The sequence below is a fragment of the Penicillium maclennaniae genome, assembly GCF_028827695.1.
Source record: "Penicillium maclennaniae strain IBT 15551 chromosome Unknown utg000001l:1.0-3280838.0:1.0-3283122.0, whole genome shotgun sequence".
NCBI lineage: Eukaryota > Fungi > Ascomycota > Eurotiomycetes > Eurotiales > Aspergillaceae > Penicillium > Penicillium maclennaniae.
The window spans coordinates 2007624-2030697 of NW_026623213.1; the positions used below are offsets into that span (position 1 = coordinate 2007624).

At 52.4% G+C, this 23074-nt stretch overlaps 8 protein-coding genes across 8 annotated transcripts; 4 read left to right on the forward strand and 4 right to left on the reverse strand.

Moving 5' to 3' along the window:
- Positions 1 to 230: 230 nt before the first annotated feature.
- On the forward strand, positions 231 to 1520 carry N7477_000780 (uncharacterized protein; the record flags this gene model as incomplete). Its single annotated transcript, XM_056962443.1, has 3 exons — positions 231 to 291; positions 350 to 692; positions 782 to 1520. The coding sequence occupies 3 exons, from the start codon at positions 231 to 233 to the stop codon at positions 1518 to 1520; spliced, it is 1143 nt and encodes a 380-aa protein (XP_056827446.1).
- Positions 1521 to 3284: 1764 nt separating this feature from the next.
- On the reverse strand, positions 3285 to 4671 carry png1 (peptide-N4-(N-acetyl-beta-glucosaminyl)asparagine amidase; the record flags this gene model as incomplete). The annotated part of the gene is made up of 2 exons (XM_056962444.1): positions 3285 to 4090; positions 4140 to 4671. 2 exons carry the CDS (start codon positions 4669 to 4671, stop codon positions 3285 to 3287), a joined length of 1338 nt encoding a protein of 445 aa, XP_056827447.1.
- Positions 4672 to 8300: 3629 nt separating this feature from the next.
- Positions 8301 to 11114, forward strand: N7477_000782 (trehalose-6-phosphate synthase; the record flags this gene model as incomplete). Its single annotated transcript, XM_056962445.1, has 5 exons — positions 8301 to 8323; positions 8377 to 8894; positions 8956 to 9698; positions 9752 to 10213; positions 10263 to 11114. The coding sequence occupies 5 exons, from the start codon at positions 8301 to 8303 to the stop codon at positions 11112 to 11114; spliced, it is 2598 nt and encodes an 865-aa protein (XP_056827448.1).
- A 665-nt stretch (positions 11115 to 11779) lies between these two features.
- Positions 11780 to 14226, reverse strand: N7477_000783 (uncharacterized protein; the record flags this gene model as incomplete). Its single annotated transcript, XM_056962446.1, has 6 exons — positions 11780 to 12416; positions 12465 to 13548; positions 13608 to 13844; positions 13894 to 13996; positions 14052 to 14067; positions 14123 to 14226. The coding sequence occupies 6 exons, from the start codon at positions 14224 to 14226 to the stop codon at positions 11780 to 11782; spliced, it is 2181 nt and encodes a 726-aa protein (XP_056827449.1).
- Positions 14227 to 14992: 766 nt separating this feature from the next.
- On the reverse strand, positions 14993 to 16000 carry N7477_000784 (uncharacterized protein; the record flags this gene model as incomplete). The annotated part of the gene is made up of 1 exon (XM_056962447.1): positions 14993 to 16000. The coding sequence occupies one exon, from the start codon at positions 15998 to 16000 to the stop codon at positions 14993 to 14995; it is 1008 nt and encodes a 335-aa protein (XP_056827450.1).
- A 153-nt stretch (positions 16001 to 16153) lies between these two features.
- On the forward strand, positions 16154 to 18659 carry N7477_000785 (uncharacterized protein; the record flags this gene model as incomplete). The annotated part of the gene is made up of 5 exons (XM_056962448.1): positions 16154 to 16163; positions 16221 to 16260; positions 16318 to 16586; positions 16647 to 18379; positions 18432 to 18659. The coding sequence occupies 5 exons, from the start codon at positions 16154 to 16156 to the stop codon at positions 18657 to 18659; spliced, it is 2280 nt and encodes a 759-aa protein (XP_056827451.1).
- Positions 18660 to 19190: 531 nt separating this feature from the next.
- Positions 19191 to 20297, forward strand: N7477_000786 (alkene reductase; the record flags this gene model as incomplete). Its single annotated transcript, XM_056962449.1, has 1 exon — positions 19191 to 20297. One exon carries the CDS (start codon positions 19191 to 19193, stop codon positions 20295 to 20297), a length of 1107 nt encoding a protein of 368 aa, XP_056827452.1.
- Positions 20298 to 20661: 364 nt separating this feature from the next.
- Positions 20662 to 22435, reverse strand: N7477_000787 (putative MFS transporter; the record flags this gene model as incomplete). The annotated part of the gene is made up of 5 exons (XM_056962450.1): positions 20662 to 20673; positions 20737 to 21692; positions 21747 to 21784; positions 21837 to 21945; positions 22219 to 22435. The coding sequence occupies 5 exons, from the start codon at positions 22433 to 22435 to the stop codon at positions 20662 to 20664; spliced, it is 1332 nt and encodes a 443-aa protein (XP_056827453.1).
- Positions 22436 to 23074: the final 639 nt, after the last annotated feature.

The following is a 23074-nucleotide window of genomic DNA, read 5'->3' on the forward strand; positions in this document are numbered from 1 at the left end:
AGTGGGCCCGGATGTGTTGTCTCCGCAATCTCCTTATCTTAGATCGATCACACCGACTTCTTCATGGCTTGGGCTTGGGCTTGGTCTGTGGCTCGGATTCAATGGAACTGTTCACAGTCCCTTGATTTTTTTTCCCACCCCAAATTTCCAAATTTCTTCGTATCACCACATCCTCGTATAAATCCAAGATCCCGGCATTCACTACCCTCATCACTAAAAAAAAAAAAACAATGGCCCGCATAAAGCAGGGTGTATTCTCCTGGGAGGACGTACTCGTCGAACGATACCAGAGTAAGTTAGGACAACTTCTCACAATCTCCCTAATAAGACTCAATTCCAACTCACGTAGGCAACAAACCCCCTGCCCTCCCACGTCGCCGCCGCACTCTCTCAGGATGGCAACCACAGCTTCAGTGCTATCTACTCTCCCGTCTCTCCCCCGAGCTTCGCCTCATGATCTGGGAATACGTCCTTGGCAGCCACCGTCTACACATCATCCAGCGCAGCGGTCAAAAACTAGGCCACATGGTCTGTCCACTCAGTGAAAACCGAATGACCGATAAGACGCGACGCAGAGTCTACGGCAACTTCTGTGAGATCTGTACTGGGGCTGGAATCGCCCAACCGGTCAAAGAGGGCGATCTGCGTCGGAGGGATTTCTTGCTCGGTCTCGCTTTGACTAGTCGGCAAATGTAAGTTGGATTCAAGGTAGCGCATGGGCATGGGCATGGGTGTGGGCGTCGGTACTGGCACTGGCACAGCTAACAAACACTCCTACTAGTTACGACGAATCAATTCACCTCCTCTATACACTCAATACCTTCGAATTCAGCAACCCCTGGACCCTTCCATATCTTCGCCCAACTCTCCCTCCAAATACCTGGGAATGTATCCGCAACGTCGAGCTCCGCTGGTCATTCCCAGGCCACTGGCTTCCAAGCAAAGACCCCGTGCGCGCAGTCTACGTCTCTGCAGGACGCGTGCAATGGTTAGAAACATGTCATATGCTGAAAAAACTCCCTGCACTGCAATCATTCGTGCTGGTACTAGGGAGCAGCTGGTTTTGCGAGCCCGTGGAGAAACTGCCTGTATTTCTCGAGCCGCTGAGTGGATTGCACGTGAATTGTCCACGAGGACTCGTCCGACAGCCCGTGGGGCTGGATCCGGAATTATGGGAGGTTAGCTCAGATGAGGAGTCCGCTTCAAGTTTAGAATCTGGATCTGGATCTGGATCTGGATCAGGGTTCAGTTCTAGTCCTTCCAGCTTCAGCTCGTTGTCCAGTGCAGGCGCGAATCCAGTTTCCAGTCCGAGGCCGGTCCTATCTTCTCGATCGTGCTCTGGTCCTCAGCTTGCGAGCGGGAAGCTTCAAGGGAAACACAATCTCCCCGTCAAGGAAGACCTAGCGCTGGCGTCGTGGGAACTCAGATTGCAGGGCCAGTCGTATTACGTGAACGAGCTTGGGAAGATCGGTGAGGATTTCCAGCGGAGGGGGATCGACTGTTGCATCACGACTGCGTGAGGAGAAAGATGCATACGTGTGATATACACGTAACTCGGACACCGGCTGAATGGCTCCATTTTGTCCTCGTGCATGCGTGTGAGAACGGGAGAGGTACGTCAACAGTCGATATTACCAAGCACTGTTTGCATAGTGTATCTTGCATATCGCCTCCCGCAGACAAGAAGACCTTCAACGGATAATACGCGAGAACCACGATACCGGGCCCCGTTCTAGCTTAGAGTAATCTAAAGTAATTAATCTAGAGCTATGCACAATATAGTCAAGCCAAGACCCTTTAATCTCACGGGCGGAACCAGCTCAGTAGCGTTACAGTCTCGGAGACCGCGGAATCTACAGACCCAGATTCTTTGGAAATCCTGCATTTACGTGATCACACAGTTTGACCCTCGCCTCGATCCTGCGGGGTCCAGTCAACACATCCAACGAGGTGGGCCCAGCACATTATTGCAATACCCGAAGCATCCACTAACTTTACAAAAAAAGAAACCCCCCTATCATGTTTTATCGTCTGTTATCTGTCATGCATTATCAATGATGTAGAATTGATGTGGGAGACGTACTGTCAAGACCTTCAAGATGAAGGGTTGTCCTCTGTCCAAAGGGTGAGACCCTGGACCCACTAGGACCCATGGTTCTCTTAAAATACCCGGGACCCTAAGAATGGGCCCGTGCAGGTCTGGCCCTACGCCTGATGTCTCCACTAGGCTGATTGTCGAAGGTTATCTGCAAAGTGCCGTTGTGATGTCCCGAGATATGTAGGTATTGCGGCCGTGAAGGAAGAGTTGAACTATGTGGCAAGTAGATGATCACTGCAGGACCAGAACACGCAGGTGGATTACATCCAAGGGGGTTCCACAATGCTCCACTCGGAGCTGGAGGCGCTAGCAGAATCATCGCGGGGGATGATCGCACATCACAATCAAATAGGTAATTTTGGGACAGTGGGGGGGTGTAGTTGGGCCGAGGTTGGGTTACGATATTTTATTTTGACTCGCCTATTGGAGTGTCCATAGGGTACAGCTTTTGTTCAAAGATGATTAATAATTTTGTATTGAATAGGGGTTGGAAGTATAGAAGAAAGCAGAGATTGAGATGCCGCTGGCCCAAAACTTTGGAGGGTCGCGAAAGACAGGGAATAAAAGATGGCTGGAAACACGTATCTCGTGATAGAACATGTGCCGTCAGGCTGATATCAAGCAATATTATAAATCATCACTACTGGCGCCGTGCCGAACCGTGCCCCCAAGCCCATAGCTAGGATGCAAAAGTGTAGAACCCGATAAAGAAATCCTGTTTTCCAAGCAAGGCCCGATGAATGCTCTTGCTATTTCGTGTGGTGTCACAATGAGAGTTTTTGAAAGGAGAGGATAATGGGAAAGATGTATCGTGTCGATAATTCGGTCGGTTGTATTGGAAGGGTGATCAATGATCGTTGAGAGCCACCGTGATCAGTAGCGCCAACTTTCGCTGGTGCGGGTCGAGCCGATGGCGTATTTTGAATTCTCCCTCGCCGTCGCGCTCTGGTGTGACCAGAATATGGGACAGCCGGTGCTCTGATGGACGCTAGGACTTGGAGCGTCGCGAGTGCATATGATCTGGACTCTGGGTCGGAGACGACTTTTGCGCCGGAATGATTCAGTCGGAGACGCCCGGTCCTCTGTTCAGCGCAGGGCTGGAGGATCAACGAGTCGCTCGAGGGTTCGACAGAAATAACCAAAGAAATGTTTGGAAGGGTGAGAAGGTGATGTCGTCATAAGAGATTTACCTCCCGCTGCCAGACCGATCATGGCCGGAGTGACCGTGGCGTGCGTTGGTTCGCTGGGCCGCAGCCTCTCGCATAGCATCGGCATGCTTCTGCTCGTCGGGACGACCGACTAGGCTGCGAGGCAAGAGGCTATTGATCTCAGCAGCGAGCGCAGAGGCCGTGTAGCCTCGAAGCTCTCTCTCCTCGCGCTCGTCCTCCTTGATAAGGCGGGGAATATCAGTCTTGCCCATGTTCTCACGGCGCTTTCGGCGAATCTCATGGATGGACCAGAGAACAACTTCTTCAGGCGCACGGGTGCGTGGGCTACCATGCTTCGGGAAGTTGCGAACGTAGCGGCGGGTCACGTCGGTCGCACCATCAATCGAGAAGGCGATGCAGTAGGAGATCTTTCGGTTCCAACCCTCGGCGTAGAGACGGGGTTGGTCCCAGGCTTCCTCGCAGGCATCGACATGCACCCATCGCTTCTGATGCTCAGAGTACACCTCAGTCCAGACGTAGTCTTCAGAATTCCAGACCCAGCGGACGCGAGCTCCGACCGCACGGCAAAGCATGCTGAAGCAGTTGGCCCATTCACCAACACGACCTCGGCGCGACCGTAGCAATTGCCAGACATCAGAATAGCGAGGGAATCGTTCGTAGGCACCGCAGCCTTGTCCGGAGCAACGATATAATTCGACTCGGGTGGCGCCACGGGCGGCCTCCTCGGCAGTCGGGGGTGTCATACCCTGGGCAATGGTCGGCATGCAGCACTGTCCGCATGGGGGGGTTGTTGACGAATTGAAAGAAGGATCGCTTGAACCACCTGGCAAACAAGGGATGTTAGTAACGCCGAGGAGTTCGGAAGGGTCCACCCAGGGTCTCGACCAACCTCAACAATGCCCGAATAACACAATCCTGGTAGCCCCATTCCGGCTTTCCGCCCACGCTAGCGGCCTGGGCCTGCATGATCTGACTTTCCTCCTCGGCTTCCGAGTACAAGCGGTCCAGAGGAATGACAGTCAAAGCCTCATCGAGTAGACCAGGGTTTTCGTATTTGGTCGGTGTCACGGATAAGCCCTTGAGAAGATTGAAGAATTTGAGCGAAGCGGGATCCTGCGGAGGCGAAGGCATGATGGGCAGACCCCGGAGGGCTGGTGACGATGTCGGTTTGGGCGTGGCTGGGCGAGAATCGGCGCCAAACGAGGGCGGTGGCGGAGGCGCTCTAGACGGGGGCGGAATGGAACCGGAGCTGGGAGTAGGTGACTGAGAGGAGCGCGATCGGTGGTGTTCCTGAAGCCGGTTGAAGCGTTTGGTGCGCATCAACTGCTCGAAATCACGAGTCAATGTCGAAGCGTCGTAGTTGGCGTGGGACTGAGCCCGGTGCTGAGGTCTGCCGTCCGCCATGTCGAAAAGGTCAACCTCGGCGGCAGACTAGTCGAAAGGGACACCAGATTGAGTTGGTGGAGGGGACGCTGAGACAGCTAGGGAGGAGAGAGGAAGGGAAAGGGGAGAAGATCAAGGTCGAGAGAGAGAGTCCATGGAAGGGGAGAGCTGCGTACGGTGTATTACGAGCGTCGTCAGCGTCTCGCCCCAATCACGGGCCCCGCGCCCAAGCCGCGTGTGCGAAACGGAGCCAAGAAAAAGACCCTTATTTTCCCGTAATTTATCCTTTCTTCTGCACACGTAATGACTCTGCTGGTCACGCACGGGGGGTTAAGCCATCTTACGCTGCCTGTGGTCTGGTCTTTTGAATTTGGGAGGCTCTCTACTGCTTTCTTTTCCACTCTTTTTTTTTTCCCCTCCTTTTTATACATAGAGTCTCTCTCGCTCTTTCTTCATTTGACTTTTCGCCCTTTCTTGTCTCTTATTCTCAACGTATTCGTATACCTAGCGATGCAGTCCTCGGAAACGATTTCAAGACCCTGAGTGTAGTCGTGGGGAATCGTGAAGATCTCTCTGATCGTCCCGTGTCTCGACGTGTACACTATAACGCAGTCGACCTCAAAGAGGAAGACTGGCTTCCACTATTCAGTAACCGGTGGCGGAGACGCGCAAGCGTCCGTCTTGGCAAAAGGTGCGATCGGGCTAGAGCCTCTGGTCGACCCACTCTTTTCTACCTATTACGGCCACGCTGACACGGTCCTTCGATCAAGACTTCCCGATTCCCATCCAAGACTCCGTAGACCCTGGGCAGGGGAGGGGGGGGGCTTGGCATTCACTCAGAATGTTGACTGCCTGGCTTCTAATTGCTATTCCTGTTCCTGTCGATCGAGATGCAACCACGCTGGTTTAAACTTTTCATGTCTTGGATTCTTCATGATTTCTTGACCGTCCTCTAATCTCTACTTTTTTGTTCTTCTCGGTGATCTGTTGTCTATTATCATCTGGGAACGCGTGGCTCGTTCCCTATCCCCATCTGAGTACAGCACTAAATCGAGGGTATACGCACTCCCTCAGAGGCTAACCAATCACCATTGGAGGAAATAAAAGACCCTGAAAACAAATACAAAAAAAAAGAAAGGAAAAGAAAAAAAAAGAAAAGAAAAAAATATAACAAAACAGGGTCGGCCCCATCAAACTGCTGCTCGATTTGCAATCCTGCGCTTTGTTCCGACGACTCCACCGAACACACTGTGTATCCTCTAGATATCTACAGTAAATTTAGTTGGCCCGCAAGATTCGTTGTGATCGCAGGATAGCCTCAATCATGGGACCGTAGTACACATGCCTACAGGGTGATTACCCCCATCCGGTCAGCCTGCAGCTTACCACGACAGCGACCATGACGCGTAACCCTGAGCCCGTTCGCCCCATGTTGGCAATTGTTGGTGCCTGCATGCCTGGCTCGGTCACTTGAAAATTACCCGATGATTCGACACAGCCTCATTCCCACTCCTCGTGTCGATATGGGGTCCCTAACGCATTATAGCATAGGTGAAATCCATTCATTGCAATGGTTCAGTCTTTTTTGATGTAATGATTTCCTTGATTTTGTAGAAGCTTTACACATTCTGTAACCCGGGGTAAAATTTCGGGACCGGTGGCGCAACCGCCAACTCATTTCACGCCAAACGCCGGGCTGTTTCTGCGGGCCATTTCTGCCGTTCAGCCTTTCAGCCTCTTGAACCCAACCCATGGCATCGGCAACACTTCAATAGTAGGTCGCTAGGCGGATTCGTCACGCCAAACGCCCATTCCTCATAGCGTACGAGTCAGTTGCAGATTGGAATTTCCACAGCTCATCTTTCCGAGCACATGAACCAATTGAAGCGGATCGAATGCTTATCCCCACGCCAAGAGGCCAAGAGCCATGAGCCGTCATAGTGCGCACCAGCCATAGCAAAAGAAGCTAAAATAACAAGCTATGAACACTGCTCATCCTAACTCTTGTGACGTAACTTACGTTTATTTCTTTAATCCTCGCGTCCTCAAGCCTTTTTACTCCGTTTTCTTTGGCAGAATTCCTTGGCAAGACTCCCCTCAACATGCGTACTCGAGCTGATCGCAGAAACCGAAGCTGGGCATTGCGACAACACCGGCGTGGCCTCTCCTTGGAGCTGCTTTTGCCATCAGCCAAGAAATCCATCCACGCAATCTAGCGGAGTTGAAATGCAGAATAAGCGGCATTGGTGTCAATCCTTGATTACATCCCGTGTTGGACCGTCCATGATCAACGTACGCTGTCGTCGCTTCAACCTGCTATCATCCAAAGCAGGGCCGAGTGATGAGCGGACTGACGTAGAAGAAGGCTGCTCACTCATGTCTGACTCAATCACATGCGAAGTTCACTCATGATAACCGATTCACCATCGCATGCGCTACCGCACGTTAGCTCTGTGCTTCCGCGTCACCCTCCCCGCGGAGCCCGTCGACTTACGTTCGCCCAGTCTCAACGACCTCTCGAATGGATTTTCTTGCTGGATCAGACTGTGCGCTGCAGAGCTTTTCACCGCTGCACGCAACTTGCGATGTGCGATGTGCGATGATGTTTTACGGGTCTGTTATCCTGACAAGGGGGAAGTCATCGTTGCTGCGCGTCTTTCATCTCTCTCATGTAGACGTACAAGTCCTTTCCGTGCTTGATCCTCTTCGGAATGTCTGCCGAACGCTAACGGCCGAGCCTGAGCAGAAGCGAAGTTATTCCGACTACCTTACGAGAATGGTCGCTTACTAGTCATGCGGCATTTGATCGACTACTGGATTAAGCTTCTCGGAAATGCACTTAATTACAATACATAGATACGCAAATGCACTTGAGTGCGATTGAAACTTCCCTATATTTTCGGTTGCTGCGTTGCCCACTTCCGTTGTTCTGCTTTCGAGCCATCTTCCGGGTGGCCGCGAGTTAACCTTAGCCTCCCCGAGCGTTCTATTTTAATATTCTCGGTGCCATGAAACTACCAAGAACTATTGATCGGGTGTCTTACTCAGACACTCTATTTAGCCGGGCGGTCCGATGAGAAAAATAAAAGGAAATAAAGCCCCCTTTTCATTCGAGGAGTCTAATATTCACCGAGCCTATCATGGGTGGCGACGTCGGCGTGACTCTTTCTAGAATATAAGCTTGAAAGTTGAGTCAGGGGATCCATAAATTCTCTATGCAAGTTATACACAGAGCGCAGGGATCACAGGTCGGGAAGAGGACACAGGCTAGATTCAGCTACGACTAGGAGACTGTCGTCGAGAATCCAACCCAACTATCTTGGAACACGAAATAAGTCAACCAAAGAAAATAAATCCACATCATCCGATAAATGAGTCTAGAGAGGTCTTTAAATGCGAGAGACCGTTCGCGGCTATAGCAGGGCGAGGTATAATTTCCGTGCGCAACATCGGGCAGACAACGTCTAAGCTCGGAGCTTCCAGTATACAAATACAACCCTGGAACTGCGACCTCGGGCAAGCCTGAACCCCCTCCTCAGCTGACCACCAACACATCTCAAAAAGCCTCAACTTCCAAATTTTCTCCTGTACTTTCGTCATGGCTATACTCTGCTAGTAACTTGGACACCGCAAGCTACTCGTCCGCCGCAATGACGGTCTTCCTGGCTTCTCTGTGAGTGCCGTGAATACCCGAAGCCCCAATCACACCCAGCTAACAACCACCAGTTTCCTCCCATATACCATCGACTTTCGGACAGCGGGTCAGAAAAATGGGCGTCGCAGGTCTTCACCCACTTATGCTGTCGATGGGTCTGGGTCCGGCCCCATTGTCGGACGTCTACCTCGACCACGATCCACCAGTCTTGAACTAACTCCGGGTGCCACGACAGAAGATGAGAAGATCTTCAAAGCCTACGCCTCCCAGTATGCAGGTGAAATTCCCATTACCGATGATCCCAAGGGGCCCAGTCCCAGTGAACCCCGCGTCTTGCCCTGGGGCAAAAGTCGCAAGTTCAACCAGCCCAGGTCCAAGGCAACCACGCATCCAGAGCCGTCGATTCTCAGTCGTCCAGGCTCACGACAGGAATCCAAGGATTCTTTCTTGGATGGAGCGCCGAGCCGGCTGGACCCCATGGCTCAAGGAAGTCCCCGCGCACTACTTTCGGCTGTGGACTGGGTCGTCAAAGCTGCTGAACAGGGTCATGGCGGGCTTCAAAATGCCGTCCACGCTGCAGAGGAGGCTGGTATCTTGCAGAAGAAGATGTGGGTAGGGGACGTTGGGTATGCCGACCGACTCTCTCACAGAGAGGACTCGAGATCTTATCGACAATACTCTTCGCGACGACTACGAGTCCCTGACTGTGTTTGTTGGGGACAGTGAATTTGAAGGCCATTATGCTCACTTCTGCCGCTCAGTGCTCTGGCCAGCCCTACACTATCAAATGCAGGAAAGTCCACGACACACAGAGTATGATGATTACTCCTGGAAGCAGTATCTCAAAGTCAACGAGGCATTCGCGGACACAATCGCCACACACTGGAAACCCGGCGACTGTATCTGGGTCCACGACTATCACCTCCTTGCCCTGCCTGCACTTCTCAGAAAGAGACTGCCTCAAGCAGAGATAGGATTCTTCTTGCATACAGCATTCCCTTCTTCAGAGATTTTCCGTTGTTTGAATCCTCGCGAGGCTTTACTAGATGGGCTTCTGGGTGCAGATTTGATCGGATTCCAGACGGAAGAATACTGTCACCATTTTATTCATTCCTGCAGTCGGCTTCGCAGACTCGAAGTCTCGGTCGACGGTGTTCAAGTCAACGATCGCTTCGTTCATGTCAAGAATTATCCCCTCGGAATCGACTATAAATCTCTGAACGTGCTGCGCCAGTCAGCCGAGGTCAAGGATTGGATCTCCAATATATCTGAGAGGTACCAAGGCAAACATTTGATAGTGGCTAGAGATCGACTTGATACTCCGGGCGGTATCAAGCAGAAGCTTCTGGCATACGAGCTTTTTCTGGAGAGCTATCCGAAGTGGAGAGAGAATGTGCGTAGACGGGCAGCCCGTGTCAGGGATGCAGATGTACTAATCAGTTCCAGGTTGTCCTTGTCCAAGTTGCATCCTCAGGGTCAGAGATTCCAGAGCTAGCAGCTCAAGTGTCAAAGATAGCTATGAGGATTAATTCTGTTTATTCGACTCTCACCCACTCCCCCTTGGTCCTACTGCAGCAGGATATCAGCTATTCCCAATTTCTCGCCCTGCTGAGCGTTGCCGAGGTTTTCATGGCCACAAACCTCCGCGAGGGTATGAACCTGACCAGTCACGACTTTATTCACTGCCAAGATGGTGAGCTTGCCACTCAGCAGTACGGGTCACTCATCCTGAGTGAGTTCACGGGTAGTGCACGCATTTTTCAAGGCCATCCACTCCTTGTCAACCCCTGGGACTACAAACAATGCGCGGATGCAATCAATATAGCTCTTGAAATGCCGACAGAGCAAAAGAAGCGCAACTGGGAGTTTCTTCTCGCCTGCAAATCCCCCCCACACCGCACTGGCTTGGTACTCGTCACTCCAGTCCGCCCTCCAAGAAGCTCACGGCATGCAACAGTCCCGCGACGCACACACAATTTCACCAGTAGACCCAGACACTCTACAAAAAACCTACAACACCTCACGAAACCGTCTGTTCTTCCTCGAAGACGGCGCAACATTCAGCTCGACGTCATTTCCTTCTCCCACCGCAACTGACACTCTCCAAGCCCTAGCCAGCGATACTCAAAATACTATCTTCTTAACTAGCAGCCACAGCCCCGACCAACTCACCAAATTGACGGCATCCCTGCCCTCCAATATCGGCCTCATTGCCGAAAATGGCTGCTTCATTAAACCTTCCAACGGTACCTGGACACCTCTCGTCGACGTCGACGGCACGCGGAACTGGCGCGCCGGCATCAGAAAGGTAATGGAATACTTCCAGGAACGCACAGAGGGCAGCGTAATCTCCGAACGCCGCTGTTCACTAACATTTCACTACGATGCCGACACAGCCGCGCACCAAGCCTCCGAACTAGCTGACCAAATCAACGGCGCTCGAGGTAGCGAGGCCATTCGCGTGGTTCGAGATGCTACTGCTGTCAGCGTTGAGCTGTTGCATGTCTCCAAGGCTACGGCTGCGGCGGAGGTTATTGATATGGCGGAGAAGTACCCGGACTTTGTCTTTGTGGCGGGTGGTTCGAGGGGCGATGAAGCCTTGTTCCGCTGGGCTAATCGATTGGATTTGCCGAGGGATGAGAAGGTGGAGCTTGTTGCTGTCACGACGCTTACGGCTGGAAAACATGCTACTGAGGCAAGGGCGAGATTGCCCGCTGGGGTTTCGTTGCTGGAGTTGTTGGGTCTTCTTGTGCCTGTGCCGGTGAAGAATGGTCAGGGTGAGGGTGGGGGTGAGGTGTTGGCGAAGTAGACCAGGACTTCAACGTTGTGTTGCGGACTATTTTTTTATCTCGTTTACTGACACTCTTTACTACGACTCGGCAGTTCACTTACGACCAAGAAGAAGGTACCTCAAAGACACGAAGTGAGGTTCAACGTGGACACGATACACATGTGCAACACGGATATTATGGAGTTTAACATCAGATAGTCAATATTTCAAGATTCTTCTAATTGGATCCATTCAAATGTTTTGATCTTCATGGAATTACATTGTCAACTCAGTCTCTTACTGCAACAATCCAACTCCGTTGAATAAAACCTCTCATCCATCAAACATGCTGAGGAATAGACCTCAAGCCTCAGAACGCACAGATACACGAACTCCGACAAGTCAAGACAAATAACCAGGAATATGCGCGCCGTATCCAAGCGACTAAGGCATCAGGTCCACCAGGTCCACCAGGGCAAGTTCTTAGAAAAGAAGCCCATGCGAGACGCATTGCGAATAAAGTTCAGAATACAGAAAGGAGTCCAGTCCAGAGCCATGGGGATTGTAAAAAAAGAGGAAATGAAAAACATGAATCGTGAGGAGTCCATGGCCAAAAATGGCTGTCCTGCGGCCTGTGTTGAATCGGGAAGGGGGAGGGGGAAGAAGGAGGATGAACAAGATGGAAAGAGAAGGAGTAGGTACGCTTATGTGCTGGCGCCTGTATTGCCGTCCTTTGAAGGTGGCATGTCGGTGCTGGCTGAGATGAGTGTTGGTGCGATTCGGCGCTTCTTTGGTTGCTGTCCAGTGGTTTCTGGGCCTTTGCTTCCTTCTTTTTCGGATTCGCTGGTGGTTCGCGTATCGCGTTTGCCAAGGACGCTGACGGTTGTATTTGGGCCACCTTGTGATGATAGTGGTAAGGGGGTTTGTGGTGGTGTGGTGAGTGGGAGGGCCGAAGGCTGCGCAGAGTGTGCTGCTGTGACCAAAGGAACAGAGCCGAGAGTGGGGGTGGGGTTGTTCACGACGCCTTGCTGATTTGACGATTGAGTCATGACAGAGGAGGCAGAGTTGGAGCGGGCTGGGCTCGCCGGCGGTCCGTGGGATGCGCTGGATATTGGACCCCCGCTGCTTGCTGGGCCATGACCATGACTCGACTTGACGGGAGATGGGGATACCTGTGTCGGAGTCGGGAGAGGAGTAGCGATTGACGAAGTGACCGCATTAGCCGCGTTAGCAGGTCCAGTCGGTCCAGTGTGGATTTGTCCCAGCTCCCCCGGTGCGAACGAGAGCGTAGAGCAGAAACCGTCTGAGGAGCTCATAATCAATGTCAAGCCATCGTTGGACCTATGACAGGTTAGAAATCATCGATTTTAGTTCATGGATATATCTCACCAAGACAAGTCTGTGAATGTGGCGAAATGTAAGTTGCTCACGACACATAGCGGGGTCTGTTGCTGGGTGTCATAGACGAGTACAGCATCCTGCGTAGCCACCGCATAGACAATTCGGTAGGGAAGCGCGAAAACCGGTAATGTTGAGCTTTGAGCTTCGCTATCAGTAGTCTTCGGAGATGCTTGGGGCTTTGAAGCGTCCCCTAAGGTAGAAGACGGCGGATCCATTGGTGGCTGGATTGTAGCCGAGGTATTCGACACAACCGGGTCCGGCAAGGGAGGGAACATCTCCCCTGCAGACGAGGTATCAAGAGTGATGTTTTTCGCGGGCTGAGCGCTTTGTTTGAGTGTGTAGAATATCGGAGAGCACTTGACGGCCACTGATGGTTTTTTGTGACCGGGAAGGTGGGCGATTGGCGGTTTGTTGAAGCCCGCTCGAGTATACACGTATACCGTGTTGATGATATCGTCCGTGGTTTTTGAAGAATCACTAGCAGAAACGTAAGTGGTCTTGTATTGACCGGCTGGCGTGAATAAAAGGCTTCCATCGGGTGCAAACGTTAGTCTTCGGAAGAAGGATGTGAAGGTCTCGTTCGCATATATGCTAGCATTTTTAACTCCCAAACCACCAAGCATGCTCGGCGAAGAACCCTCTAAAGGCTTCACTGCGGGCAATGGCAATGATGGAGCGGGCGATGCAGAGCGTCGAATAGATGGCGATGAGCCGAACGAGGAGCGCCGACTGTGAGAGACAGGAGGGGGATCCATCGGCAGATTGGATGCCATTGGTGTACCTGGAGTTGAAGGGGCAGGCGACGCAATTGCAATTGAGTTGGTTGCGCTCGGTGGAGGTCTGCTGGTGGGTTCTGGCGGAGCGGGACTGCTCGAGGCTATGCGTTTCGCAGGCAGGTCCATCTTGAGAACCTTGCCATGCGGCGTCAATGTGAATTGACCATCCTTGGTCTTTAAAGTATAGATGTGGACCGATCGGTCCGACGATTGAGTCGCGACAAACTCATTAAGCGGGTCCCACGCAACGCCTTGAACATAGTGAGAGTGCTCTGCGATCTGCCGCACCATTTGCCCTACGGTAACGATTATCAGCAAATAGAATGCGGGCGGAATTTTGTACAAAGTAACCAACCAGTTTGAGCATTGTAGATTCGCGCGATGTTGTCCATGCTCCCTGTCATGATAAAGACACCATCAGGAGACCAGGCCAAGTCGTAAATCTCCGCACCGGACGAGCGGCACATGTGCTTCACACGCCAGGACTCCTGGTCGTCCGGTCGGTCCTCTCCCAGGCCAGGTTGTGTTTGCAGCTCCGATGGCACCCAAAGCAAGACGTTGCCGTCGTCTCCGGCAGATGCAAGCATCTCCCCTGCACCAAGTCAGCTCATTATCTGCGCTCCATCGAACAGAGATCATACCCTTCGGACAGAATCTGACCACATTGACAGCCTGTGTATGCTTCACCAATGTGCTCAGGTAGTTAACCTTGCGTTCTTCGCCGGTAGACTCGACTCGCCATAGCTGTAGGGTGTCAGACGGGAGATTCTTAGGTAGGACAACAGGGGCGGAGACATACTCGGACGTTGTTATCACTAGCAGACAGATGTCAGTAGAGTGCTTTCGGGCTTCAGAGGTGTCACCACTCACTTTCCAGCCGTTGCGAGGCGTCCCTTGCCATTTGGGTCGAAATGCACAGAGTAGATGGGCGCATTGTCATTATGCCATGAGATAAGCAGCGGCGAGGCCTTCATTTTGAGCTCTGCAGCCCCGAGAGCCGAAGACAAGGACCACCCTTTCCAAGAGAAATGCGTATGGGCTGGATTCCGCCGTGGTCTTCGCAGGTTCGAAGACGGCTTCCGTCTCGGTGGGTTGGTGGAAATGGACTGTGAGGATTGAGAATGAGACGGGAGCACCGAGAGAGAAAGGAGGAAGGAAGGACAGAGAATTCAACGGCAGCAATGAGGGGAGGATAGGAAAAAGAAAGAGTAGGGTGAAGTGATGATGCTTCGAGTTGTTTGCGCGGGAACGCGACCGAGACACGATGAGACCCGATTAGATACGACCACTGACCGTCGCCCTAATTTCTACTCCGAGAAGACGATGGACGTAGCATCCTAGATCCTGGAAATCTTTTCCTCGACCAGTCTTCTCATTCTTAGATCATATTCAGTGTTTGGGGGTTCATTCCGTGGTGGCAGAACCGAGGCGTTGAATGGGCCTCAGTGTATGCTTCTCGCATGCCTTCTTACCCTCTTCCCAGAAGTCTCTTTCGATGTCTTTCGAGGCAACTTTAGACACCGTCTGTCTCCGTGTGCAGCTATTAAGTAAATCTCCGAAGAGACAGGTCATACCCATCGGGCCACTTACAATGTTTCCCCAGCCCCCGTGGATGGCCGGGCTTCTTTCAGCACTTAGGAAAATATACAGACGTGCATTCCAGAACGCCGATTCCTTTCGGACTATCATTAAAGATACACAAAGAACAAAGAACATATCTTAGAATACAATACAGGCGTTTCATGAGACCCATTTGCCAATTGTCTCGCCAAACCAACTCACGGCCTTTTCCTGCCGCTTTGTCCGAGTATCTTCCTGAGCCTTCACGAACGGACTGGCCTCCTCGAAATACAGCTTCTGCTGCTCCAATTGGGCATTGTGGGATCGAATTTCTAACTCTCTTTCGTGTGGCGTGAGTTGCCACAGCGGCTTGGATGGCTTGAAACCTTCAGGGACAGGCTCGTCTCCGGGAATGACAACCTTGGCCTTGCCGCCCTCTGGTACTGGATCCTGCGACGGCGCCTGTGGTCCCTTCTCAGGATGGAAGAGGGATGTGACGGGTGGGATCTCAGTCCCGGCAGCCTTGGCCTCCTCCACTCGCTTTTCGTAGTCCAGCATCTGATGGTAAAGCTTGTCGGCATGCATCTGGATGCGTTCCTCCCTGACAGGGTCATAGTCGAAGGATGAAGCGTAGCCGAGGGCCTGTAGGAATTTCTGTTCGATGGTTAGTATAGTTCCATGGGGGGGCAATCGTAGACATGGTGGAAGACTGACGCTCTGAGTTGTGAAGCATCGGGAGAAGACCCCATTCTCAGCCGCGCACATGGTCAACCGAGACTCCAGCTGCTTGCGCCAGTTCCCAGTCTTGAAACAGTACGTCAAGGCTTCATGTTCCAGCGCACAATTTTCCATCGCCGCCCGCTGCACGGTGTCGCCGCGCTCCTTGTGATGCTCAATCACTCGTTCCGCTCCGCGAGCATCGGAATACCCATCGAGATTGGTCGGCGGCTTATAGGTCTTCCAAAGGTCCGCGTAGCGACCATCCTGATAGAGTGAGGCCGCTGGGACGGTAGGCTTCGATGCATCGGCTTGCTCCTGGGGTTGACTTGTGTGCGCGGGCGTAGATGGCTTCTTCGCATCGTTTGCGGGCACGTATTTGTCGGGAGTCTCCTGCTCAAGGTATTCACGTAGCCCCGGTTCCAGTTTTTTGACCGGGTCGTTCTTGTTATCACCCCAGAACCAGCCCATTGTGAGAATGCGAGGCAAAGGCGTTGATTTCAACGCTGCGGAGAAGTCGGGACAGAAATGGATCGGCCCCGATTGACTCGCGCCCGACCGCTGTTGGCATCTTTGCTCTTCCACCACAACACGTCGCGTCTTTCTCGACGCCGTTCCTCCACCATGGCTTCAAGTAGGTATATTAAATTCCTGTGATTGACCGCACATTGTCTTGCTAACTATTTGACAGCGCGAGAGGAGCGGCGACAAATGCGACAGCGCGGAGCTGGGTACGCGCCTACCCCGCGAAACCACAACAGAGACCTTAAGCTAATTTGATGGTATAGCACGCGCGAAATTAAGGCGGTTGACTTCGGGTTTTCCTTTGGAGGACCAACACTGGGCGCAGGCCCTATTGTGCCCGAACCAGCTGCGCCGACGACGTCAACACCGCCGAAGTTGCAGGTTTCACAACAATCCGAGTCGCAAAGCAAAGTGAAGGACCGGCGCACGCCAGGAAGCGCGCGCAATTCCCTCCCACAGCGCCCCTCTACATACGACATCCCATCGGACGACGTGCCAGCGGAGCCGCGAAGCAACAAAAGGAGAAGAATCAGTGCGTGGCGGACCATACCAGTCATCTTAGGCTCATTTTGTTGTACTAATGCATCTTAAGATCCCCCTGACACCATATCCGACACACCTTCTCGTTCAAGTAACCCACAGCCTCACCATGGCGACTCCAGGTCCAATGAACTTGGCGAGAAAGCCGGTACTGAGGCACCATCAAACCAAGCTCCTGAAGCTCCAGTGACAGAAACGCCTCGACTAATGGCGCTTGATAACGTACCTGAGTCTCAGCAATTATCTCTCCCAGAGTCCTCGACCAATGATCAACAGACGGTTACGACGCAAAAAACTACAGGCGGAAATATTATATCTAAAGAGCAACCCACCAGCAGAGAGGGCACACCATCTGATCGCATCCGGTCGCCCAGAGCTCTGCTCAGTGAAAGCCAACCTGCTGCCGCTGAAACACAAGCAAGGCCATCGAGTAGGGGCCAACGAACCAGTCGATCCCCCCTCCAACCCAGCAACCCAGTGCAGGAGGAGCAAAACCATCAGGCGGATGGACTCGCGCAAAACTCTGCATTTACAGCTCAGGCAACAGGTGTAGATATAGGGGGGATTAAGCCCACCAAAGTCGTCACCGAGGCTTCTTCAAGGACAAAGCGCCCTCGCGGCAGACCATCCCTTACGAAGAAGACGACAGAAGTTGAAAACATACCACCAAATGAGCCTACGGAGACCTCTACCGAAGCACCTTCCAAAACCAAGCGTCCTCGCGGAAGACCATCTCTTGCGAAGGAAAATGCTGAGACAAGAGAAGTTGGAGATCAGCCCAATACTCCTGTTAAGCCCGCACAGACTACAGGCGAATCATCAGGGAAAGGTGTACGCCGGGGACGTAAGGAAAAGGCAGAGAGAAAATCCGAAGCCGAGATGGAAGAATCCGAAGCGCAAGAACCGGAGGCAGAAGCTTCATCCAAGGCTCGTCGTGGCCGACCTGCGAAGAAGCCTAAGCGTGCAACCGAAGCCGAAGCTGATGTTGAGGCTGAAATAAATGTGGAAGACATTGAAGAGCAAGAGCACGAGGAAGTGGAACCTGCACCTCCAAAGCGTGGTCGACCTGGGAAGAAGGCCAAGCGTGCAACGCAGGCCGAGACCGAGGCAGAGGCAGCAGAAGTTGCAGGGCGAGAGCAGGAACACGAAGCTCCACCACCAATGCCTCATCGTAGCCGACCCGGTAGGAAAGCTGAACGTACGGTAGAGGCCGAGCCTTCACCCGCAGAAGAGCTAGAAGCAGACGCTTCGCGAGAGACACGCCAGAAAAAGAAAGCGCGAGAGCCCCGTGGAGAAACAGTGCCGGTTACTGTTCACCGCCTTACCAATGCCTCTGCGCTGGGTTCGATGTACACTGATGCATCTGGTGATGAGGACGAGGAATCGGCAGACGAACTCTCGTCTCGTCGAAAGACGAAGCTGCCTAACCGTGGGGGTGTCAACCCAGCCGATGTTCTGAGCCAGATTTGCCGTGAGACGCTGGAGAAGACGCTCACGACACTTCGAAACGGCATCGCAAATGAGACCAATCCCACTAGGCGTGCGGAATGGACTCGCAAACGAAAAGCAGTCGAGAGCTTTGGATCTGAGCTGGATGGCCGACTTCTTGATCTGAGCGAGATGCTCGATAGTAATTTTGTGTTGGGCGTGCAGCTGAAGAATTCAAAGCGAGATATGATGGATCTGCGAAGTCAACTGTACCGGATACGACGGGAACGCGAGAGTATAGCACTGCAGATGGATGCGGTGCGCGCGAAGCACATGGAAGAGGAGAATGCAAAGACTGTAAGAATCCGCGCATGGCTTATCAAGAATCTACTGACTGACAATCTTCCAGGGTCGCGCCATCATCAACAATTCCCTTCACAGCCTCGAGCTTGCGCTGGACCGCAGGCACAACCAGCCTGCTACAGAACCCTCCTCTGCCGATCTGGAATTTATGCTTCGCACTGTCGCCCGCGACGTGAGTAGCCGGGCTCCTGGAGCCCAAGGCGGACTATTACAACAGATCCGTGCCTTCAATGCACAGCTAGAAAGTACAGCACTACGCCTGGAAAGCAAATAATCGGAGTCCTTTTGCAGTTCATGTCGTGATACCAAGTTGGTTCTGGCGCATCACCCGCAGCTGGTCCCGGGCTTGGCGCAAGGGAATTCAGGTACTATACGTCATATGAGGCAATGCAGAACCGATGAGCGAGTCTGCTTTAAGCGTTTAAGCCTGCATCGAGTTGAGACATGGATCGCCAAAGCCTGAAATCTATAGGGAGAGCTTAATTTATTTGTCAGCCCGCAATTTGTTACATGGTAGAATTGATCCGACTCGGAGACATATAATGTTCTATGCAATTCGGCAACTCTACGCCGAGCGCTCCACCAGGGGACAGAAATGCTTGGAAATCATTCGGTGGGTCTGGCATCATCTATAAAGAAGCCTGATCTTCAAATCGGTCGCCCAGTATAATCTAGAGGAATAACAATTTGTCGACCCTGCATATCCCTGCAACTCCACCGCATTGGCCCCGATATCCAAACATCTGTACATTTATACACCTATACACCTATACACATACAACCTGACCAAGTTAAAGCGTCCAATATGACCAAGCTCTCCACCCCTATCCGCGTCGGTCGTGTCGACCTCTCCAATCGCATCGCCATGGCGCCAATGACTCGCTTCCGCGCCGACGACGACCACACTCCTCTGCCAATGGTGGCAGAATACTACGCCCAGCGCGCCTCAACACCCGGAACTCTCCTCATTACCGAAGCAACCTTCATCTCCCCGCAAGCCGGCGGCGCACCCAACATTCCTGGAATCTACAACGATGCCCAAATCGCTGCTTGGAAAGAAGTCACATCCGCCGTCCACGCCAAGGGCTCCTACATCTACCTTCAACTCTGGGCCCTAGGCCGTGTCGCCAGCGCCGACCAGCTCAAGAAGGAAGGCAACTTCCAAGTTGTCTCTAGCAGCGCCAACCCCGTCACGCCCGACGCCACCGTTCCCCACGAACTCACCGAATCCGAAATCCAAGACTGGATCAAGGACTACGCGCAGGCCGCCCGCAACGCCATCTCCGCAGGCTTCGACGGTGTCGAAATCCATGCCGCGAACGGCTACCTCATCGACCAGTTCAACCAAGACACAGCCAACACCCGTACAGACCGCTGGGGCGGTAGCGTCGAGAACCGCGCCCGCTTCGCCGTCGAAGTCACCCGCGCCGTGGTGGATGCCGTCGGCGCGGACCGCACGGGTATCCGATTCAGTCCCTTCAGCACATTCCAGGGAATGCGCATGCAGGATCCGGTCCCGCAATTCAGCTACCTCGCGCGCAAGATGGCGGAGTTCAAGCTTGCGTACGTGCACGTTGTCGAGTCGCGGATTGCCGGAAATGCGGATGTGGAGGCGACGGATCAATTGGACTTCTTCCTTGAGGCCTATGGAAAGGCTGGCCCTGTGATCATTGCCGGTGGATACAAGCCGGATTCGGCGCGGGAGGCGGTTGATCAGAAGTATCAGGATTATGAGACCATTATTGGAATTGGAAGGCCGTTCATTTCGAACCCCGATTTGGTGTTTAGGATTTTGAAGGGGGTGGAGCTTGTCCCTTACAACCGGGATACCTTCTACCAGCCTAAGGATCCCAAGGGATATGTTGATTATGACTTTAGTCCCGAGTTCAAGACTGCACAGGTGGCGGCTTGAGTTACTTGATGCATGGCGTGATGAGTGTATATAGTGGGTTTTGAATAGATTCATATAGTTAAAATTACTCTCATTGAGATCTACCATCTACATACTATGACGGAGTGAATATGCGCAGGGAGCCTTGGGAGCCTTAGGAGCCAAAGAATCTCAAGAGCTGCTCCAGCTAGGAAGATGGACACAGATACACTTCAAAATGACGATCTATGATCAAGGTGATTGGTGATAGGAGAACACATCATAAAAAGTCATTATGCCCATATACTTGTAAACCATGGTCTCCGAGATGTTTTCTATCACAACCTTCCACAAGAAGTCCATCTAGAATGGCTTGAGCTGCACTGTATGCCCCTGCCAGGTCCAATCAAAGAGAATACTAAAAGCAAGTCAGCATACAAGTCCACCAAATCATCAACACATCAAAACTGAAGAAACTCACCCTAAACTCCCGATTTTCTCGATCCGTCATATCCAAAAACTCGGAATTCTCCCTATGCTCCCTACTCTCCAAATTTCTATCCCTCCTCCGATTCTCCCATGTGTAATACGCCCTCAAAGCCATCGCAAAGACAATAGCCACTGCAATCGTCACCACGATCGCAATCTTCGCCGGAATATAATTCGGCTCATCCTCCGTGCGGAACGTAAGCGGGCCGAGAATATTGCCCAGACAGAACGACATGAGCAAGATCGCGTTCATAGTGACCTTCTTCGTGTGGCCCGCAACATTGGCGCCGGCTAGAGAGTACATGAGGGGTAACGCTGAGCCGGTGACTTGGGTAAGATAGTTCCCCGCTAGTTGGGCGCCTTTCATGTCGTGCGGTGAGAATGCGAGGAGGCAGCCTCCTAACAACCCGCAGAGGAGGACGGCCGCGACACAGAGACAGCGTTGATTATAGCGACCGGCGCAGTATGTAGCTATAAATATAGAGATAATGGAGATGACGCCGTTGGGGACATTGAGGAGCTCTGTTTGTTTAGTTGTGAATCCGATGTTCTTGATGATCAGGGAGGTGAAGCTGCTGATTGCTGCATTTGGGACATCCATCGCTGTGACGATCACGGCGATTAAATAGGTCTGTGGGCCGCGGAAGACTTCTACCGCTTGGTGCCATTTGAAGTGCTTGTTCTCGATACCCGTTTGGTTCTCGCGGAGGCGCTCAATGGCGAGGACTTTCTCGGCATGAGTGAGCCGTGAGCTCATGGGGTTGTCGGGAAGGAATATGAAGATGCAGATTCCTACCACGATGGTGATGAGGCCGAAGATGAGGAACATGATTTGCCATGGTTTGAAATGGTTGTCTGTGTAGAACAGAAGGCCGTATGCGACTAGGGCGCCCATTATTGAGGCTGTGCCGGTGCCGAGATACCAAATACCCATGCGCTTTGGTTGTTCTATCGAAACATGGAATTAGAAGGGCGTCAGAGGATGTGGATTTTGAGGCGTACCATTCTTCTTGTACAACATGGAGGTGATGAGAATTAATCTGATTTTTGTCAATATAAGGATGTTGTAACACCCATTCCAAGGCTACTCACGCTGGCGCTATGGAGCTCTCAAAGCAACCCAACAACACGCGGAGTGTCATCAGCCCACCGAAATTCTTCGCTGTGCAGTTCAATGTGGTCATGATACCCCATAGAGTAACTAGAGATATGTCAGTGTTCCGGTCTCTGTAGATGGTAACGATCACAGTTCACCATTGAACCCCAAGTACTTGGCCGTCGGCAATCGTTGCATCAGATAACCAGTTGGTAGCTCAAAGAACAGATACGTGACATAAAAGGCCAGCGTCAGATCAGAGAACTTATTTGTTTTGCATGTTGGTGTCACTGAGCAAGCCCATCACTGATGCATAGTTGACTTGAAGCGGAGTAGATCAGCACGAGATTACATACGATAAGAAGCATCATCACCTACTCAGCACTTTGTCCAGATATTGTAGATTATACGCCGCCCACATCAGCGGCATGATCATCCAGTCAATCCTGCGCACCAAGGCTTTCTCATTCACATCTGTCGCGACCGCGATATCTTCATCACGCAGAAACTCGAGCGCCGCATCGGCCTTGCCCGTAGGCAGATTTTTGACGTCGATGTCAACCGGCTGGTCGCCTTCGTCTTCTGGGCGACCCATGCTTCGACTTCTTTAATTCTGAGTTCAAATTGATGGATTTGATGGGTTCCAGTGCCCGATTCATAGATCTGCCCCCGCGCAGTCGCGAAGGGCCATTTCCCTCTAAATACATGCTGTAGTTCCATTTCCCTTCCCCAGCTCGGCCGAGCATTAGACCTTTGCGACTGATAACAGCCCCGCGATACCTCTTCAAGAAGCTTTTTTCCCGCTGCATGCCATTCACCACTCACCACGAGCGGAGATGCGGCCTATCCCGCCGTAGATAGCGGTGCACAGACTAGACGGCAGACAGGATGGCGCGTGGTTGGCTGCGATTACAACTCCGCGCAGAGGAGGGGGGAAGAAGGCCCAAACATCTCTTGAGGGAACATAAATAGGTCTTCAGGACATCTTGACCGGTGCGTCGGCAAAACGGTTAGACCTGATCAGGAAGGTGTTGAGCAGAAAACGATAGAGATAGCTCCCCAAAAAGTCCCCCCCCGGCTCGGCAGGCATGGAGATAAGTCGAGCTTTCTCAGATAGATGAAGAGTGCAGCGCACCAACGCCCGCAAGCCTGGCGATCGTCAGTGAAAGGCAGTGCCGATAAGAGGGGGAGTCGCTGTCCTCGCCACCTGGCCGTCGCTCAATTGCCAAGTTCA